The 17,955-nt window shown below is 34.8% G+C and overlaps 1 protein-coding gene across 3 annotated transcripts in view; it reads left to right on the top strand.

The window, feature by feature from the left end:
• CIP2A (cellular inhibitor of PP2A) overlaps positions 1-16,906 on the top strand; it is a 35,193-nt gene extending 18,287 nt beyond the window's left edge. For all 3 annotated transcript variants that reach the window (XM_072722529.1, XM_025990023.2, XM_072722539.1), the window contains 10 exons: positions 279-378; positions 1,864-1,982; positions 5,285-5,480; positions 5,959-6,033; positions 6,123-6,233; positions 8,949-9,145; positions 11,072-11,185; positions 11,448-11,530; positions 12,385-12,524; positions 13,578-16,906. In XM_072722529.1, coding sequence (XP_072578630.1) covers positions 279-378; positions 1,864-1,982; positions 5,285-5,480; positions 5,959-6,033; positions 6,123-6,233; positions 8,949-9,145; positions 11,072-11,185; positions 11,448-11,530; positions 12,385-12,524; positions 13,578-13,748 — 1,306 coding nt within the window. In that variant the 3' untranslated portion in view covers positions 13,749-16,906. The remainder of the gene's footprint in view (positions 1-278; positions 379-1,863; positions 1,983-5,284; positions 5,481-5,958; positions 6,034-6,122; positions 6,234-8,948; positions 9,146-11,071; positions 11,186-11,447; positions 11,531-12,384; positions 12,525-13,577) is intronic.
• Positions 16,907-17,955: the final 1,049 nt, after the last annotated feature.

Genomic DNA, 17,955 nt, shown 5'->3' with positions numbered 1-17,955 from the left:
TGATGCTGTTAGTAATGTGGTACAGAAAGTGGAAGCATGCTGGTATTTGAGATTACGGTCTCAACTTAGACTGTTAAGGCCAATTTGTTCTTTTTGGGGCTTGAGCTATAAGGATAATGGTCTCTACTGTGTTTTTACTTCTCAAAAGAAACAATACTTTATCTCCCTAAGGTTTAAAAACAGGTGTTGGTTTTTCAGAATTTCTTTAGAATTATGGCTAGAAATAAAGCTCTAAGCAATTCTTTAGTTATCTAATTTAAATATGATTTACTTTTAAGCAAACTTGCTGCTGATGTAGTTTTGAAAACCCTTGATTTGATGAATAAACTTAAGCAGTTGGTTCCTGGTATGGAAGTAAGCTTCTATAAAATCCTTCAGGTGAGTTTAAACTCTTCAAATATTGAAGTTTGTTTATACAAAATGCTCCCTAATGTATGAATTTCTGTTTTAATATTCTTTAGAAACTGTTTCTCTTAGAATTGGGCGTCAGAAGAAAGTTAATTGCCTAAGTAACTATAGTATTCCTACTACATGGTAATTTTATGTAGTTTTGCAGGAGTTGAACGTAAATGCTCCTGATTATAATGTACAATATGTTGCTTATAGTAGAGCTTCCTCAGGCTTTTTCCTTTCTTGTCATCCTTTACGTTTCTTCGTTTATTTCTATTGGCATTGTAGTGAAGGGGATGTGGTATTTGTTTTGGAGTTTTGGGGTGGGGTTGATGATGTAGTGCTTTAAGGGGATAAGGGACACACTTGGAAGAAAAGGACTTGATTGTGAGTTGTAATAAGATTAGAGAGGGTAGGCAGAGAATAGCTAACTCACAGGTTTTGAGTTCTTATGTTTACCTTGAAAGCCACAAAACCTGACTTCTAATAGATACTTAGCAAACGTGCGTCAATTGGGTTAATATAATAATTTAACAAAGATGGCTCTGATATCTGTCTAGACAGGGTAGAAGGCAAACCTGAAACCGTATTCAGGGGCCACTTGTACACTTTGAGAGCATAATGCTTAGGAGATGGGGTTCAGATGTTGACTCCACCATCAATCAAGTTGGTGCAGACTTGAGCAAGCTATTTCACTTGTATGAGCTCTAGTGTCCTTAACTACAGAATGAAAATAATGAGCCCCCTCCATGGGAGTGGTTACAAAGAGTTACTATGACGGTTATGAAGATAAAGCCCGTCTCTTAACATGGTTCTGTGGCCTAAGATTATACTTGAGTACTTACAAGACACTTGACACTGGTAAAATGTAGATAACTATAAAGGATTCATATTTTAATATTTTTTCTCTGTTAACTTAAAAATTGAGTCAAACTGATTATCTGTCAATTAGGAGATGTTTTTCAGAATAAATGATTTAAGGCTTACAGTACTAATGTAAAATATTTACTGACATGAAGGACTTATGCTTTAAGCATAATTGTTTCAGTTACTGAATTAGAATTGAATTAATTTGAATTTTACTTTTATTTTTGACTTTAATTAGAAATGATAATTATTTTTTCTTATAGCCAGATTTTCTTCTAGTGTAGCAGAATTAAAACAATAATTAAAAAAGAGTCAGTTGTGGATGGTATTTTAAATTCATCAAAATATTTAGGATGTGATTTTCATAGGCACAACAAAAGTGTTCAAAACTTTGCCCAAATTTTTTTAAAGCTAATGTTCATATTGACTGCATAGATAATTGTAACAAAGTAAAGATGAATAAATGCATTCAGATATCAGATAGAAACCTTTCAGAATTTGGCTAGTATCATTTTATGATTTAGCTCTGTTTACTCACCTTGATGTAAAAAACCTGACATTATTTATTCCTTGTGCTTCTTGTTTTCTGGTTTCTGATTTGCTTAGGATCCACGCCTGATTACTCCCTTGGCTTTTGCTTTAACATCAGATAATAGAGAACAAGTACAGTCTGGATTGGGAATATTATTGGAAGCTGCTCCACTGCCAGATTTTCCTGCATTAGTGTGAGTTGTAGTCATTTGCAGTGTATCTCTTGTGCTGGAATATCTTGCTGTGTTTCTTTAGTAGTCCTTGATGTAGAAAGACTAGAAAATTTGTGAATCAAAGACTTCATTATAACGGTAATTTTTCAAGGGCTTAAAAGAAAATTTGATTCCAGTAACTGAAAAGACCAGGTATATGCTCAGAGAAAAGTAGCTTCGGATGGGTTAAATATATTTTCCAGGCTCTATGCCGCTCCATCTCTCACCTCCTCTATTTAACATAGTGGCTTCTGGACTATACTTACATCTTACCAGTTCAGTTCTTACAGAGAATGTGCTTTCCCCATGTCAGCCATACTAAAGAAATAATAAATAAATAAATCCCGCAAGCAAACAAGCTTAAAAGACATTTAGATGTGAGGAAGAACTTCCTCAGTTTAAGGGTTGCAGGTAACCACAGGATTGCCAGCGGACAAGAGGGGAATCTGTTCTAAAGGACTAAACACTTCATAACCAACATGGCTTTTAGGACTAAAAAAAAACAACCAACAAACAAAACAGGAAAAAAAAGTGAAGAGCTTTCCCTTCCCAGTTGTTTAAATGATAAGCCTAGGCATTATTTTCATTGACCAAATCTGGGTCATTTGCCAATGAAGGACCTTGGCAGATACCAAAGGTTCATCTGTGAGAACTGCATGGACTGAAAACTAGTTTGGAGGCAGTGGGAAGATTCCTAAAGAAAACTTTTGGAAAGTGGAATAGATAATGACCAGGCTGAATTGTCCACTAGACTCATTAATTTAAAACATTACGAGAATATATTATATTTGAAAAAAATGAGATTTTGGGGGCTCTCTGTACACTAAGTGTCCAGTTGAGTTCTAGGGTGTGATCCTAGAGACCCGGGATCGAGTCCCACGTCAGGCTCCCTGCATGGAGCCTGCTTCTCCCTCTGCCTGTGTCTCTGCCTCTCTCTCTATGTCTCTATGAATAAATAAATAAAATCTTTTAAAAAATAAAATAAAAGTTTAAGTTCCGTACATAAATGAATTTGCAAAAGTAATTTGAATAAAATGAAGCAGGTTAGTGACTAGGTAAGACATTTTTGTATGCCGGGTTCTGAAAACTATAGCCGGCAGGAGCCTATGTTTGTAAATAAAGTTTTACTAAAAAAGGACACACCTGTTCATTTTCATATTGTCTGTATTTTCTGTGTCTACATTCATGCTATGACATCAGGGTTGGATAGTTGTGCCCCTTAGGTCTGAGATACTTACTGCTTTGTCCTTTAAGAGAAGGTTTGCTAACCTCTGCTATGTTGCTATTGTTAAAGATTTATTGGGACTCCCTGGGTGGCCTAGCGGTTTAGGGCCTGCCTTTGGCCCAGGGCGCACGATCCTGGAGTCCCAGGATGGAGTCAAGTCCCGCATCAGGCTCCCGGCATGGAGCCTCCTTCTCCCTCTGCCTGTGTCTCTGCCTCTCTCTCTCTCTCTATGTCTATGATGAATAAAATCTTAAAAAAAAAAAAAAAGATTTATTTTTTTTATTTGAGAGAGAGAGAGCATGCACGTGTGCACAAGTGGAGGAGAGGGGCAGGTAGAAACAGGTTCCCCGTTTAGCTGGGAGCCTGGCATGGGACTCAACCCCTGAACCCCGGGATCATGACCTGAACAAAGGCAGATGCTTAACTGATGGAGCCACCCAGGCACCCCTCTGCTTTTTCTTTTAAGAGACTCTACAAACTCATTTCTCAGAATTAATAATTTAAGTGGTCATAAATTAGGAGATTAAGAACTGTGGAGAATAAGAGGTAGAGACCACATAATCAAAATTCTTTTTATTTTATAGTAGTTATTTTTAAACAAATAGAAAAATAAGGAGCTTCTCAAGTTAAAATGTAGAAATGATTTGTGAAGCTGCTTGATTTTGTGGTGGTTTGGTTGCTCCAGTTGTGGTAATTGGACATAAAGGAAAGACTCTGTGTTTCAGAATGGAAAGCTTCAGCTTCACTGAAAGTGGGAGTCTCCTCCTCCGTCTCTGCAGATGAGCTCTTCCTACCATTTTTTTATATCACAGCAATCCCTCTCTTACTGGTGTTCTGTAATTTTCCTTTAGACATTGTCTCTTTAGACACTCTCTTTAGATACTACTCTCATGTCTGTTTATGCCTTTGTATCCTCTTAGTTTAATAAGGTAAATTTATATGCTGTATGGATGGGGTAGGTGGGTACATAAGTAAGCTTTCTGATGTATGCTTGTTTTATTTAGACATTTAACAACATGTGAGGGCCCTTCTAGTCATTTTAGATACTGCAGTAACTTAGACCAGGGCCTCTGTCATATGACTTACATTCTATTTGGGAGACAAGTTAAAAAAATTAGGTTTCATAATGTACATGTCAGTATAGGTGGAGGGGCCTCTCTGAGGAAGTGAATTTAAACTGAGATTGATGATAAGAAGGAACCAACTATATATGGATCTAGTGGGAAGAATGTTGTAGGTAAAGGAACAGCTCATTCAAAGACCCTGAGGCAGGACCAAGACGGAAAGGGAAGGGGCAGAATGGAAGTAAGGTTGCTGAGAATATAGTGAGAAAGGACAAGAATGAAGGACATGGGTAAAGGACGGCTGATGTTGCCCACAGTAAGAAGGAAGCATTAACGCTACTAAATTTTTACAAATAATCCATACTCACAGACTAGTTCTAGTGCCTCCAAACCAGAGGTGATATTGTCATTATAAAAGGTTGTAAGTAGAAAAGCATTTCCTTGTCAAATATTTAGGATATTTTCCAAAATTTGACTTCATCATAGATGCCAAGATTATTTAAAAAAATCTGAAGACTTGTATTCCCAGAAAGATCCATTCTAGAGATTCTCTAATTCTATACTAACTGACTTTCCTCTATTTTTTTTAAGGTTTTATTATTTATTCATGACAGACACAGAGAGAGAGGTAGAGACACAGGCAGAGGGAAGAGCAGGTTCCATGCAGGGAGCCTGACGTGGGACTCCAGGATCACACCCCAGGCTGAAGGAGGCGCTAAACCACTGGGCCACCGGGGCTGCCCTATTTTTTTTTTTTTTTTCAAGATTTTTTTTATTGGGAGAGAGCAGGCGTACAAGCAGGCAAGAAGGGCAGACAGAGAATCTCAAGCTGACTCCAAGCTAAGCGCGGAGCCTGTGGAGGGGCTCAGTTTCATGACCCCGGAGATCATGTTTTGAGCTGAAATCAAGAGTCAGATGCTCAACCAACTGAGGCATCCAGGCTCCTCCTCCTCCTGTACTTTTTGTAATTATTATTATTTTTTATTCCTATTCAGACTTGGAGAAAGTATAGCAGCAAACAATGCTTACAGACAGCAGGAAACAGAACATATGCCCAGGAGAATGCCTTTGCAATCACTAAATCACAGTCTTCCAACATCTGTAAAATGTTTAACTCCTCCACTTTTAAAAGCTAGAGTTCCTGGATTGAACATTGAGGAATTAATAGAGAAACTTCAGGCTGGAATGGTGGTGAGTAAATAGCCATTTTAAATGGGATTCTGACTGGTACATACCAACTAAATGTCAGCCTGATTATTAACATTTATTTAAATAACTTTAGATATAAATTTGATCAGTGAAGCCTTTTAATATGAAAATAACAATATTCTAGAAATTTTGGGAAGAAAAAGGTTAGCTATAAAATCCCCACATTTTAAAACAGCATTTTCCCCCCTAGTCATCCCCAGTTAGCCCACCCTCATCCTCTCTGTCCCTGTTTAAGAAATCTATCCCACAAGCATACCAAGTCCTACCCAGATACCCTTCTGTAATAGCCAGGTTAGCGAAATGTTTGTGAAACACCTCACAAGACATTCATTTCTTTACTTTGTTACTCATGAAGCTTTAATGATTTAGTTTCACACTAGGCATTTATTTTTTTATTGTGCTGAGTGTTAAAATTTTCTGATTTTTTTCTTTTTTTTTTTACTGTTGTCCTGAAACTTAGGTAAAGGATCATATTAATGATGTGAGAATATCTGACATAATGGATGTATATGAGATGAAACTGTCCACATTAGCCGTGAGTACAAGCTTATTTTAGCTCTATGTAACAGTTAAGTTTTAATAGATGTTTTCTGTGATAAAGATCAATGGTATGTTTTCTTATAGTCCAAAGAAAGCAGACTACAAGATCTTTTGGAAGCAAAAGCTCTAGCCCTTGCACAGGCTGATAGACTGATTGCTCAGTATCGCTGTCAAAGAACTCAAGCTGAGACGGAGGTGTGTACAATATAAATAATGACTTATCCAGTAAGTAGAAAAATAAATCAAGTAGAATGTGTACAAAATTTTAGTTATATTTCGGTTACCTTGTCTGAAGTAAACTGTTCTCAGCATTTGATACAACTATTCCCTCCATCTTGACACCTTCTCCCCTTTAATTTGGATTACCTCATTACCTTCTGATTTTCTTTCTACCATAATGGATATTCTTTTCCTTTTTTTTTTTTTAATTTTTATTTATTTATGATAGTCACACACACAGAGAGAGAGAGAGGCAGAGACATAGGCAGGGGGAGAAGCAGGCTCCATGCACCGGGAGCCCGACGTGGGATTCGATCCTGGGTCTCCAGGATCGCGCCCTGGGCCAAAGGCAGGCGCTAAACCGCTGCATCACCCAGGGATCCCCAGATATTCTTTTCCTATAGACTTTATGAATTTCTCTTTCTCCATTCAACCCTCAAATGTTGGTTTCTCCCAACATTATGTTCTAAGCCCTTTGTCCTTCTTTGGGTGGCCCAGGGTTTCAGTCATTACCAAATGTTAATGCCACCAATTTTATGTGCTGAGCCCAGACCCTTTTTACTAAATACTAAATGCTTCCTGTATAGCTCTGTTTAAATATATCACAAATACTTCCCATTCAGCATGACCAATCCTGAACTCATTATCCTTTTTAAAAATTTATTCTTATTTATATATTCCCTCTTGTTCTTCAATGTTTTCCAGACCAGAAACCTAGAAGTCACATAATTTACCTCCTACAATTAGTCATTCTCCAAATCCAGTTGATTCTACCTTCTGAATATTGCTTTTTTGTGCCTTATCTCTGTTTTTGCCCTATTTGCTATGGATCAAATCCTTTTCATTTTTTATATAAATCATAGCAGAGCCTCTAGTCTCTATACCCTCAGTCTGGAGCCCTCTTCTCAACCACCCTCTATGTGCATCCCAAGTCATCTGTCTTTTGCATTTGGTTCCACCCTCCCTTATCTCCCACGATGATCCATGAGGCTGCAATCTGATTTTATTGCTTCTATGCTAAATACTGTGCAGTGGCTTACCCTTTTACTCAGCAGATGATTTTAAATTCCTTAGTTTGGCACACATGATTCTAACTACTTTCATTCTGCATCTCTTTGCATTTCTGTGCATTCTCTGCAATCAACTATATTAGATTACTTTGCAGTTTCTTAGGCAGTTTTATTACCTTGCAGTTACTTGACATACTCAGGCTTCCTTGTCCTTGTAACTTGCTCTTCCATGTCTGGAACACCTTTTCCTCTTTCTCTGCCTAAATTCCTAATAATCCTTCAGATTTTAGTTTAAATATCCCCATTTCTTAGGAAGCTGTCCCACACATGTGAAAATTATATAACCTTCCCCCTACCCTCAATGTCAGAAACTCTTTCAGTATCTCCCGGCCCCAGCAAGCTCAGTACTTGGCACAAGGTAGATGCTTAGAAAGTTTGGCATTTGCTGTGTGTGTATATGCACACAATGTATACATTAGGAGTGAGAGCTTACTGCAATAATATGGAATTCCTAGCAAATATAAACAGAGTCTCAACAGTTCAGTGTCATTTATAAAGAATTATAATAAAGTCATCACTTTAGAGAGAGGCATTAAAATCAGTGACACATAAAATACCATCGAGTTTTCTCAGAGTACATGTATTTGAAAAAATATGAATAAATATAACCGTACGTTTTCCTTTTCTTCTTTTGAAAAGGATTCATTTATCTTCACTGATGGCATGTTAAATATATCGTAAATTGCAACAAAGAAAATTAGTGATATTAAAATCATTTTGTTCTCTCTCTTCTCATAGCACATTCTTAGATTCTATTTTGGACATGTCTTGCATTTTACTGGAGAACTTAATGTTTATCCATTTTACTGGAAAGGCTTCTTATAAAAATAACACTAAATAGTAGGGTATTATTGCTTTATATATAGACTGTCATAAAAACAGAGAAGGGCTTAGGTTTTTATCTGGTTCAAAATGAGAGTATTTTTCAGGCTAAAGGGTAGTGGGGAAGTTCACTTCTCATTCTCGTTTTCTATTTCTTTAATATTTCATGTCACAAATTGATTTTCTGTGTAAAGTTAGAATTTAAAATGAATACACAACATTGCTTTTCTGTGGCCCTAAAATCCTTTTGTAAACATTCACATATTCTGATAATTTGTGAAACTTACACATCACAAGTAAGTGAAGTATTGCTTACTTAAACTCAAGATCAAAGTCAGAAACAGAATACAGGTCTCTGTTTCTTTCCATATCACATATTAATTTAGGTGTATTTCCTGATTGTGCTAGTTTAATTTTAAGTGTTTGCTTAACATCTGTGATATAGTTAAGATCTTATTCTAAATTTCTACCTGAAATGGGAAAACTGATTTTTCTAACTTTCTGGTTTAGTGTTAATGGCTGGCTCCAAGGACCACACATACTCTTTCAATGGGGTACAGAATGTAGTATACCTTCATGTTGTTATAATTGTGTTCATTTCCATGAATCTGGTCATACCAGGATTATTCTAGTCAGAACAATCTATTAAGTAAAAGAACTATAACAGCGTATATGTGACTAACAAAACCTTATATAACCCAATAGATGCTAGCCTATTAGATATTTGGTAAACCTTTCAAATTGTAGAAACTGAGCGTATTACATACATGATAGTAGAAAAGTTTCTGTTTTGTTTTAGGCACGGACACTTGCTGGTATGTTGAGAGAAGTTGAAAGAAAAAATGAAGAGCTTGGTGTGTTGCTGAAGGCACAGCAGGTTGAATCAGAAAGAGCACAGAGTGATATTGAGCATCTCTTCCAACATAATAGGAAATTAGAGTCTGTGGCCGAAGAACATGAAATACTGACAAAATCCTACATGGAACTTGTTCAGAGGTAAATTAATAAAGTAAAAGTTCCTGTGTAAAGTTAGAACTTAAAATGAACACACAGCATTTCTTTTCTGTGGCCCTAAAATCCTTTTGTAAGCATTCACATGTTCTGATAATTTGTGAAACTTACACATCACAAGTAAGTGAAGTATTGCTTACTCAAACTCGGGATCAAAGTTGGAAACAGAATACAGGTCTCTGTTTCTTTCCAATTGACTCTGCTTCTTTCATGTATTCATGCAGTCCTCTGTTGTCTGGGATGTTAGCACCACAAAAACAAGTTGAGTCTCTTTGTCCTGTAGGTCCTGGAACAGTACTCAATAGACAGGCATTCCGTAAATGTTAAGGGACCTTAATTATCACAGTTCACATTAAGTTGAGCCACGTGAATTGGCCATTTCTGCAGATCAAATGTGTTTCATAGTATTCAGTCTAATGGCAGGGAAATACAGCTGTCAGTGTTTAAACCATTGCTAAATCTGTAGTCAGTATTTCTTCTTAATGTCATTGAATATGGTTTACTTATATGTGTGACTACATCTGTGGAATAAATTCTTATAAGTAAATTGTAGGGTTAAAAGGTATGTGCTTTCAAATTTTTGATGGATTAAGTTTCCTTCCAAAAAAGCTACACTTATTTATATGCTTACTAACAAAATGTGAGATTGATAACATTTTCCTCCTTCGTCAAACTTTTTAATCTTTTAGATCAATTTTAAAACTTCTGAAATATAAGGAAGACCAGGAACAATTACAGATTTTCTACCAAACGATAAAAATTAAAACATTCTGGTTCACTTGTTCTTTGTTTTAATTTATAATTTAAGATTGGTTAAGATTTGAAAAAATGCTCTATTTATGCTATTAATTTAGAGATCTAGAAAATTTTAACTTTGTAAGGTTCATGTACTTACTTGCCCATCAATAAAAATGAAGGGTGGAAAAATGTATGGCATCTAGAAAATTTGTGATGCTAAAATTTCCTAAACAGGATATTTTCTCCCAGCAACAACTTTCTTCAATGTCTGCTTGAGGCAGCCCTGATAGAGTGGACTGTTGGTGGTAAGTCAGGGTGTGAGAAAAAGTAAGCAGTGGTCCCACAGAAGTATGCAGTTTCCAGGACCCCCTGTTGTTCCAGATAATAAATAAGGGGCCAAGAGGTAAAACTCCTGCCTTCAGGAGCCAGAAGGGTAAAGATAGGGTAAAGAAAGGTCATTTGTAATGGTAGGGACAAAAGGCATTCAAATTCAGAATTTTCAAAACCATGTGGAAAACCATGTGGGACAGATAAAACACTTTCTAGGCAAATTTGGCCAGTGCCACCAGTTTGTACTTAGTGAAGGGAGGAGGACATTTTATGCTTAAGATACTTGGGTGTCAAAGTATCACTTAAGGAAGTATTACTGTGTTTATTTTGCAAGTAAACTAAGCAGGACTGTTAGATGCAGAGCTCTAAAGAAAGGAGAAGTTTAATATCCTCAACTACTTCATTAGTTTGACATTTTAAATTCAATATACGTTATGCTGAAGAGGCTAATGATGGCAGATTTTTTTGTTTTTTAATAGACTTCATCCTTTTATAGAAGTTTTTTAAAAATTTCTGGACCTAACTATGAAAATATCTATAATATATATAGCAAATTATATAGCAAATTATGTTATCTGCAAAGCTCTGTATTCATAAATATGAGGTCAGTGCCCTACACATTTCCTTTTTAGAGTAAATACTACCTCCTAAGTCAGCCAAAACTATCTTTAATATGTTTTAGAGTTAATCTAACTTTCTTTATGTCCTGCTTATTCATGACATTCCTCTCCTTACCTTCAGTGTTTGCAGTTTGATTTGAAGAAATAATAAAGGACACACAGTTTTCTCCATCATGTTTGCCTCCATAAAAATATCAACTTGTTTTTTCATCTTGTTTTTCAGGAATGAAACCACTGAAAAGAAGAATAAAGATTTACAGACCATGTGTGATTCTCTGAATAAACAAATTGAGACGGTGAAAAAGTTAAATGAATCATTCAAGCAACAAAATGAAAAGTAGAATCTCTAGTTCTTAATTCTAATTACTTTGGATTTTTAAAAAACAGTGATTCCTCTTATGCAGAGCATTGTTTTTTATAGATAAAATTAATACAATTATCACTTTTTTTAATTATCACTTATCTTAGATATAAAATATATACTTGGCAAAATGTAAAGGTAATTGCTGTTCTTACTAATATTCTCTTCAAATACTTGTTGGGAAGAAAAATAAAATTTTTTTTTTTTGTTTTCTTCTATATTTTTTTTATAACTTCAGAACTATTGCCCAATTATTAGAGAAAGAAGAACAGAGAAAAGAAGTACAGAACCAACTTGTAGACAGAGAATGTAAGCTAGCAAGTAAGTAGCTTCTTATTTAATAAAAAAATAAGAGCATGATTTTATTTTCTACTCTCATTTTTTTTAAAAAAATAGTCACATTTTAAGCAGCTCCCGGGATCCCTGGGTGGCGCAGCGGTTTGGCGCCTGCCTTTGGCCCAGGGCGCCATCCTGGAGACCCAGGATCGAATCCCACGTCAGGCTCCCGGTGCATGGAGCCTGCTTCTCCCTCTGCCTGTGTCTCTGCCTCTCTCTCTCTCTCTCTGTATGACTATCATAAATAAATAATAAAAAATAAATAAATAAAAATAAACAGCTCCCTTCTTCTAGATTGATTAAGTTGAAAAAGCAATTTATTTTTTTTAAATCTGGGAATTAGAGGAAATGATTGTCTTTTTAAAATAGTTTTAAAAGAATGTAACAGCAGGTGGCAGTGCTAGGTAACTTTTAGTTACCAGCTTCTTAGAGGCAATAGCTCTGAAATGATCCACAGAAATATTTGTGTTCTAACTCACTTGCCTTAGAGCACGGACATCTGCCTATATAATCTTTCATACTTCTCTCCATCTCTTTGCTAACCCTTAAGCTATGAGGATTTCTTTCTCCTTGTTACTCTCTTTATAATATCAGAAACAGAGGAAGAGGGAAAGACGTGGAGATTTGGCATTTTCTGTGGAATATTGGCCTAGGGCAAGAGTTTTGTGGTGTTTTTTTATTCATCAGATATTATAAAACTTTTATTTCCAGGAAGATACTTCTTCATCTTCCCATCTTGTCATTCTTCTGCTCTAATTACTTAGTGGCTAATAAATCTTTTCAGGGTAACATCGATATAGGACCTCTGACCATATAACGGACTGTTTGTTTGTTTTAAGATTTGCAACAAAAAACAAAATTACAAGAAGAAAAGATTAAAATCTTGCAGAAAGAAAGGGAAGATAAGGAAGAAACCATTGATATCCTTAGAAAGGAAATAAACAGAACAGAACAAATAAGAAAAGAATTGAGCATTAAGGTAAGAATCTGTTGAGTTCTCATCTCATTTGTACGAATGAGTAAGTCTGATTTTGTGGAGAAGGTGAATTTGGATAAGTTACAATTCTGTTTCTTTAGTAATTTTATTTGGAAGATACTACAATTTCAAAATGGACCATTGTTTTTTTTATAAAGAAAGGTTCTCTCAAAATATGAAAGCCTGTATTTCCTAAAATCATGGAAAAACTTATTTAATATATATTGTGTGCCAGCAGTTATTGCTTTTAAGTGAGGAAATACAGAAGAGTTCCCAGTTCTGGATGTCACATGTAGGTGGTGCTGTATGTGGCTGCCTATCCCTGCGTTTAGAGATGAGAATAATAATAGTAGTTCCTATTTGTGAAGAACTTTATAATTTACAAAGGACTCTGAAACAGTTTTCTTAATCTTCTCTTTGACAAACATATTAATAAATAAGTATCAATAAATGTTTTCAACCTACAAATGAAACTGAGTCTTGAGTTACTGAGGGTCTGTCACAAAGCTAAGTGCAACAGTAGACTTACACAGTATTCTGAATCTAAGTCCACTGTGGCTCATTCCACATTTTATCATGGTTGTTTGTGTGTGGTAGCTATGAATAGCATTTTCTGCCCCATCTGCTACCAGAAAGGTGAGAACACACCAGTATTAAAATGACCACTTCAACAACTCTAGAGCACAAGTGACAGAAGAGGTGTAAAATTTAATGCTGCATTTACTGATTTCCTGCTTCTGCTTTAATGTGGTCATCTTAATAGTGATTCTAAGTTGTAATGTGTAGTGTTTTTGCAAAATTTAGCTGCTAATTTGACTAAAAAGACTGAATTGTCTTTCCAATTTGTATTATATTTTTTAATAATTACTTAACCTTACCATATAATTTAATTAACAAAAATATAATACATATTTGTAATGTGTCTTTTGACATGGTTGTTTTACAGATGAAAAATAGGACATCTTAAGATATCTGTGAAGGGAAGACATGCTAAGTTTGTTTTCCTCAACTCATTTTCCCTCCCCTCTCCTCTCCCACCCCCCCCCCAATTCCTAGGCTTCCTCTCTAGAGGTTCAGAAGGCCCAATTAGAAGGTCGATTGGAAGAGAAAGAGTCGCTGGTGAAACTTCAGCAAGAGGAGTTGAACAAACACTCTCATATGATAGCAATGATCCACAGCTTAAGTGGAGGAAAAATAAGTCCAGAAACTGTGAATCTCAGTATATAGACATTGTGTATTTATCTTCCAGGGGAGGTGTGGTAGGGAAGGTAATTTGTGACTCCGGAACAATAGCCAATAATTATCTAATTATTAATTTAGTAAAGAACCTCATCTGATAAATATTTTTATTTGGTCTTAAAAGTTTTACTTCTTGTTTCTGGCTTTTATTGCTTAAAGCTTCTTTGGTTCTTCTATTAGAATGTTCTTAACCGCCATTATTGTTTTTCTAAGGTTTTTCCTCTTTTTCTTGGTTGTTTTCCACTTCTGCTTTTTAATTTATTCTCATTTGTGATTAGATTTTAAAATCAAACTTTCTTGATATAACCTCCTAGAGATTAAGAAATTGAAAATACAATTATTAGTATAAAAGAAGGCATGGCATTGCCAGAGAAGTTTTTCTCTAAATAACACAAAAGAAAATTCACTAAACTTAAAATAATTGTATTATTGCATTTAAGATGCAGTCAGATTTATGGTATTAGTTCTAAATTTGAAAAAAAATGCAATGAATAGTTAGAGAAATAATATGAAAAAATAGAAAATATCTGTGTTAAATGAATACATTGTCACATCTTAAAAAGCTATTTGTAGAATTATTAATGAGTAGCTTTAGTGTTTTACTTTTTAAAATATACCATGTTGATCTGCCCATATCATTTCCAATCCATTATGAATTTCTTTTGATTTATACAAGGATAACTTGGATTCCGCCCTTGCTACATAGTGAGATATTTATGATTTGTTGATTCTAATGTGAATTGCATTTAATTTCTTTCATTTAATTAGTTTTTAATTTGGCCGTTTAATTTTAAGGCATAGGTTAAATATCCTTGTTCACGTTATCTCTTTATTTAAAAAAATTTTTTTTTTTATTATTTATTTATGTAGTCATACAGAGAGAGAGAGAGAGGCAGAGACATAGGCAGAGGAAGAAGCAGGCTCCATGCACCGGGAGCCTGACGTGGGATTCGATCCCGGTCTCCAGGATGGCGCCCTGGGCCAAAGGCAGGCGCCAAACCGCTGCGCCACCCAGGGATCCCTCGTTATCTCTTTAATACAAGAGAATTTTTCAGTACTCTTCATTTGTTTTTTGTTATATTTTATTTACTAATGAGAGACAGAGAGAGGCAGAGACATAGGCAGAGGGAGAAACAGGCTCCATTTAGGGAGCCCGATGCGGGACTCAATCCCAATACTCCAGGATCACGCACTGGGCGAAAGGCAGATGTTCAACCACCGACCCACCCAGGTGCCCCAGTACTCTTCATTTGAATCAAATATTGTAAATAGTGTTTAAGAATAGTTTTTGTATCCATATTTTAGTTGGTTTTATTGCTGTAGTTTCCAACCATTAATTTTGCTTGATGTTTTCTTCCCTGTTTATATCTTCATGTGACTTAAGTGAATTTAGATTTACTTCTATTTTTCAATTATAGTATATCTGAATTTATGTTTAGAAGTTAAATATATTTTCATAATTTGCTAATTACAAATTAAGTAATTTGCTAATTACAAATTTGCTAATTACAAATTAAGTATCAAACTATCATAGTTTTACATACTTGAATACATGTATAGTTCTGCAAATTTTTTTAAAAAGCATTGTACAGAGTAACACATTTTAGGTTGCTACTTGTTCTATAAGGGGTACATTCTGTTTCTCTTTTGAAATTGCAGGGATTTTCATTTTTATATGAAAACAATGTTTAAATGGATAGAGATGACTGAAGAACAAAAGGCTCTGTAAAGTAAAAAATTTCTGTAAAATAAATAAATGAACCAAAAGCTCTAAGGAAAATCAAACTATCTTTACAGTTTAGACACTTTCGAGACACTAAGCCTAGCCCAGTGCTGCCCAATAGAACTTTTTGTAATGTTGGAAATGTTCTATATACTGTCCAATATCATAGTCTTTAGCCACATGTGATTTTTAAGCACTTAAAATATGGCTAGTGCAACTGAAGAATTTAGATTTTAATTGCCATCCTGCTGGACAGTGCAGACCTAGTCCATTCTTGCAAAAATGCATTTATTTAAGGTACTCAATTTGCCTATTCTTAAAGACCATATAGACAGCGACTCCATATATTTTTTAGCAACCTTTTTTTTAATACAGCAGTTTTAATTGTTGTATTGAAGTCATTCCTGATGTCTCTAAAGAGAAAAATAATTTAGCTTTAAAGGTGAGTACTAATCATCCTCTTCATTTCTTCTGTTTATCCTAGTCTTTCTGTCTCTTACAGCCTCTTTCATATGGTTTCTATTATTTTTCTTAATCTTAGTATGTTGAGCACTTTTTTATTTTTTTGCTTCTTAGGTCTATGTACCTCAGATTAAAATAACAAGGGGTATGTGTGTTGGGGGGGGGGGTATTTTCTTTCTTTAAAACAAATGATTTCTTTGTGTCCATGTGTGCATAACCATTTCCTAATAGAGAAAGTAGAACTAAATAAATGCATCATTGTCCTAAAATTGTTCAGATTCTCTAAAAATTTTGCTATGAAAAGTTTGTCCAAGCGTATATTAGCACAGTTCCTTTTGCCATTTACATTTGCCACTTGAGTAGACATGAACTACTCTTAAAATTTGGCTGATTGAAGTTTATACTAAACTGTCTATTTAATGTCAGGGCAAAAACAACTACTCGTTAAAACTTAATGCTGTGTTTTGGGGGGAAATTATCAGATTAGTGTCCTTTTAGTTGTATTTATTTGTTATAAGGCTACTTATTTATGTGAAGGATATAATGAGACTGTCTTGAGTTAGTAGGATTCTTAGTTAAATGAGAATGTTTGACTTTCAACTTCCACCTGAAGCTCATTCACATATGTTAAGGTACCTCTAATCAAGGTATATTCCTTAAAACTCATAACCTTTAATTTGATTCTTTTCCTCTTTTCAGATAGTTACAAATTGTGTTTACAGCCTTGCTTCTGATTTATCTACTGATGAACCAAACACATGCCCTGTACAAAGTAATTAACTTTGTAGGAGTCAATAAACATTTCTGTAAATGGCCAGATAGTAAGTATTTCAGGCTTTATGAGTCATAGAGTCTCTCTTACAACTATTCAATTCTGCAACTGTAGCAAGAAAGCAGCCATAGATAGCATATACATGAATAGGCATGGTTGTGTTGTAATAAAACTTTATTTACAAAAACAGTCAAGCCTTTACTATTGGGTGCTATATCTTACTGATTAATTAGCCCTTTTATCATTAAGAAATGTGTCTCTCTTCTATCTTTGGTAAACTTTGTCTTGAGGTCTATTTTATTTGATATGAATATAGCCACTCCAGCCTTTTTATGTTTTATGCTGGCCTGGTATATATTCTTCTATCCATTTACTTTTAACCTGTGTTGTTAGATTAAAAAACAAAGATCGAAGTTTTATATATATCTTAGCAATTAAGTCCTTAACTTTCATAGTCCATTTGGAGTTATTATTGTACTACTTAGTATAAAATGTAGAAATCCTACAATTGTGTTGGCCCTTTTACCTTCTCATCCCTTATGTTACAGCTGACACATATATCTATCTATATTATTAAACCCCAAAACAATGTTATAACTTTTGCTGTAAACAATTATATGGAAATAATCTGGCTCTCAACATCATAATATATTTACCTATATACAATACAATACAACAATACACACAAGTAGTATCTTCCTTATAACACTATTTTTCTCTTTTGAAATAATAAGTACTTGTAAGGAGATACTGGAAATACAGGTTTCTTCCACTTTTGACCCACTAGTTTCAGCATCCATTGATAATCCTTGCTTGAATTAGTTGTTACTCTGATGGTTGCCACCTTTTTTTTTAATGGAAGAAAACGGAACATTTTGCTAACATTATGATAATACTGGGATTAGTAAACAAAATTACATCTATTACATCATTGACCAAACATAGTATTTATAATTTTACAGTTAATAGAATATGTACTTTTTTGTATACATATTCTCACAAGCCAAGAATATGAGATTTGCTTTCTGTAGCTTAAGAAAATAATAAGTGTGTTGAGCATATGGAATATTTTTTCCAACCACAGGGTGGTTTGAATCTTATTTTCCTTCCCAAACCCCCTAATTTGAGAATTGCTCACTTGCGTTGGCCCTCTGAATGATCATCAGTAAATATTAAACACATTTTACCCTTAATGATAAATAAGTCTCTTGGATTAAGAAACCAACTGTATATTTTCA

Source organism: Vulpes vulpes, chromosome 1, assembly GCF_048418805.1.
Source record: "Vulpes vulpes isolate BD-2025 chromosome 1, VulVul3, whole genome shotgun sequence".
NCBI lineage: Eukaryota > Metazoa > Chordata > Mammalia > Carnivora > Canidae > Vulpes > Vulpes vulpes.
This window is presented reverse-complemented; position numbering and strand designations above follow the sequence as displayed.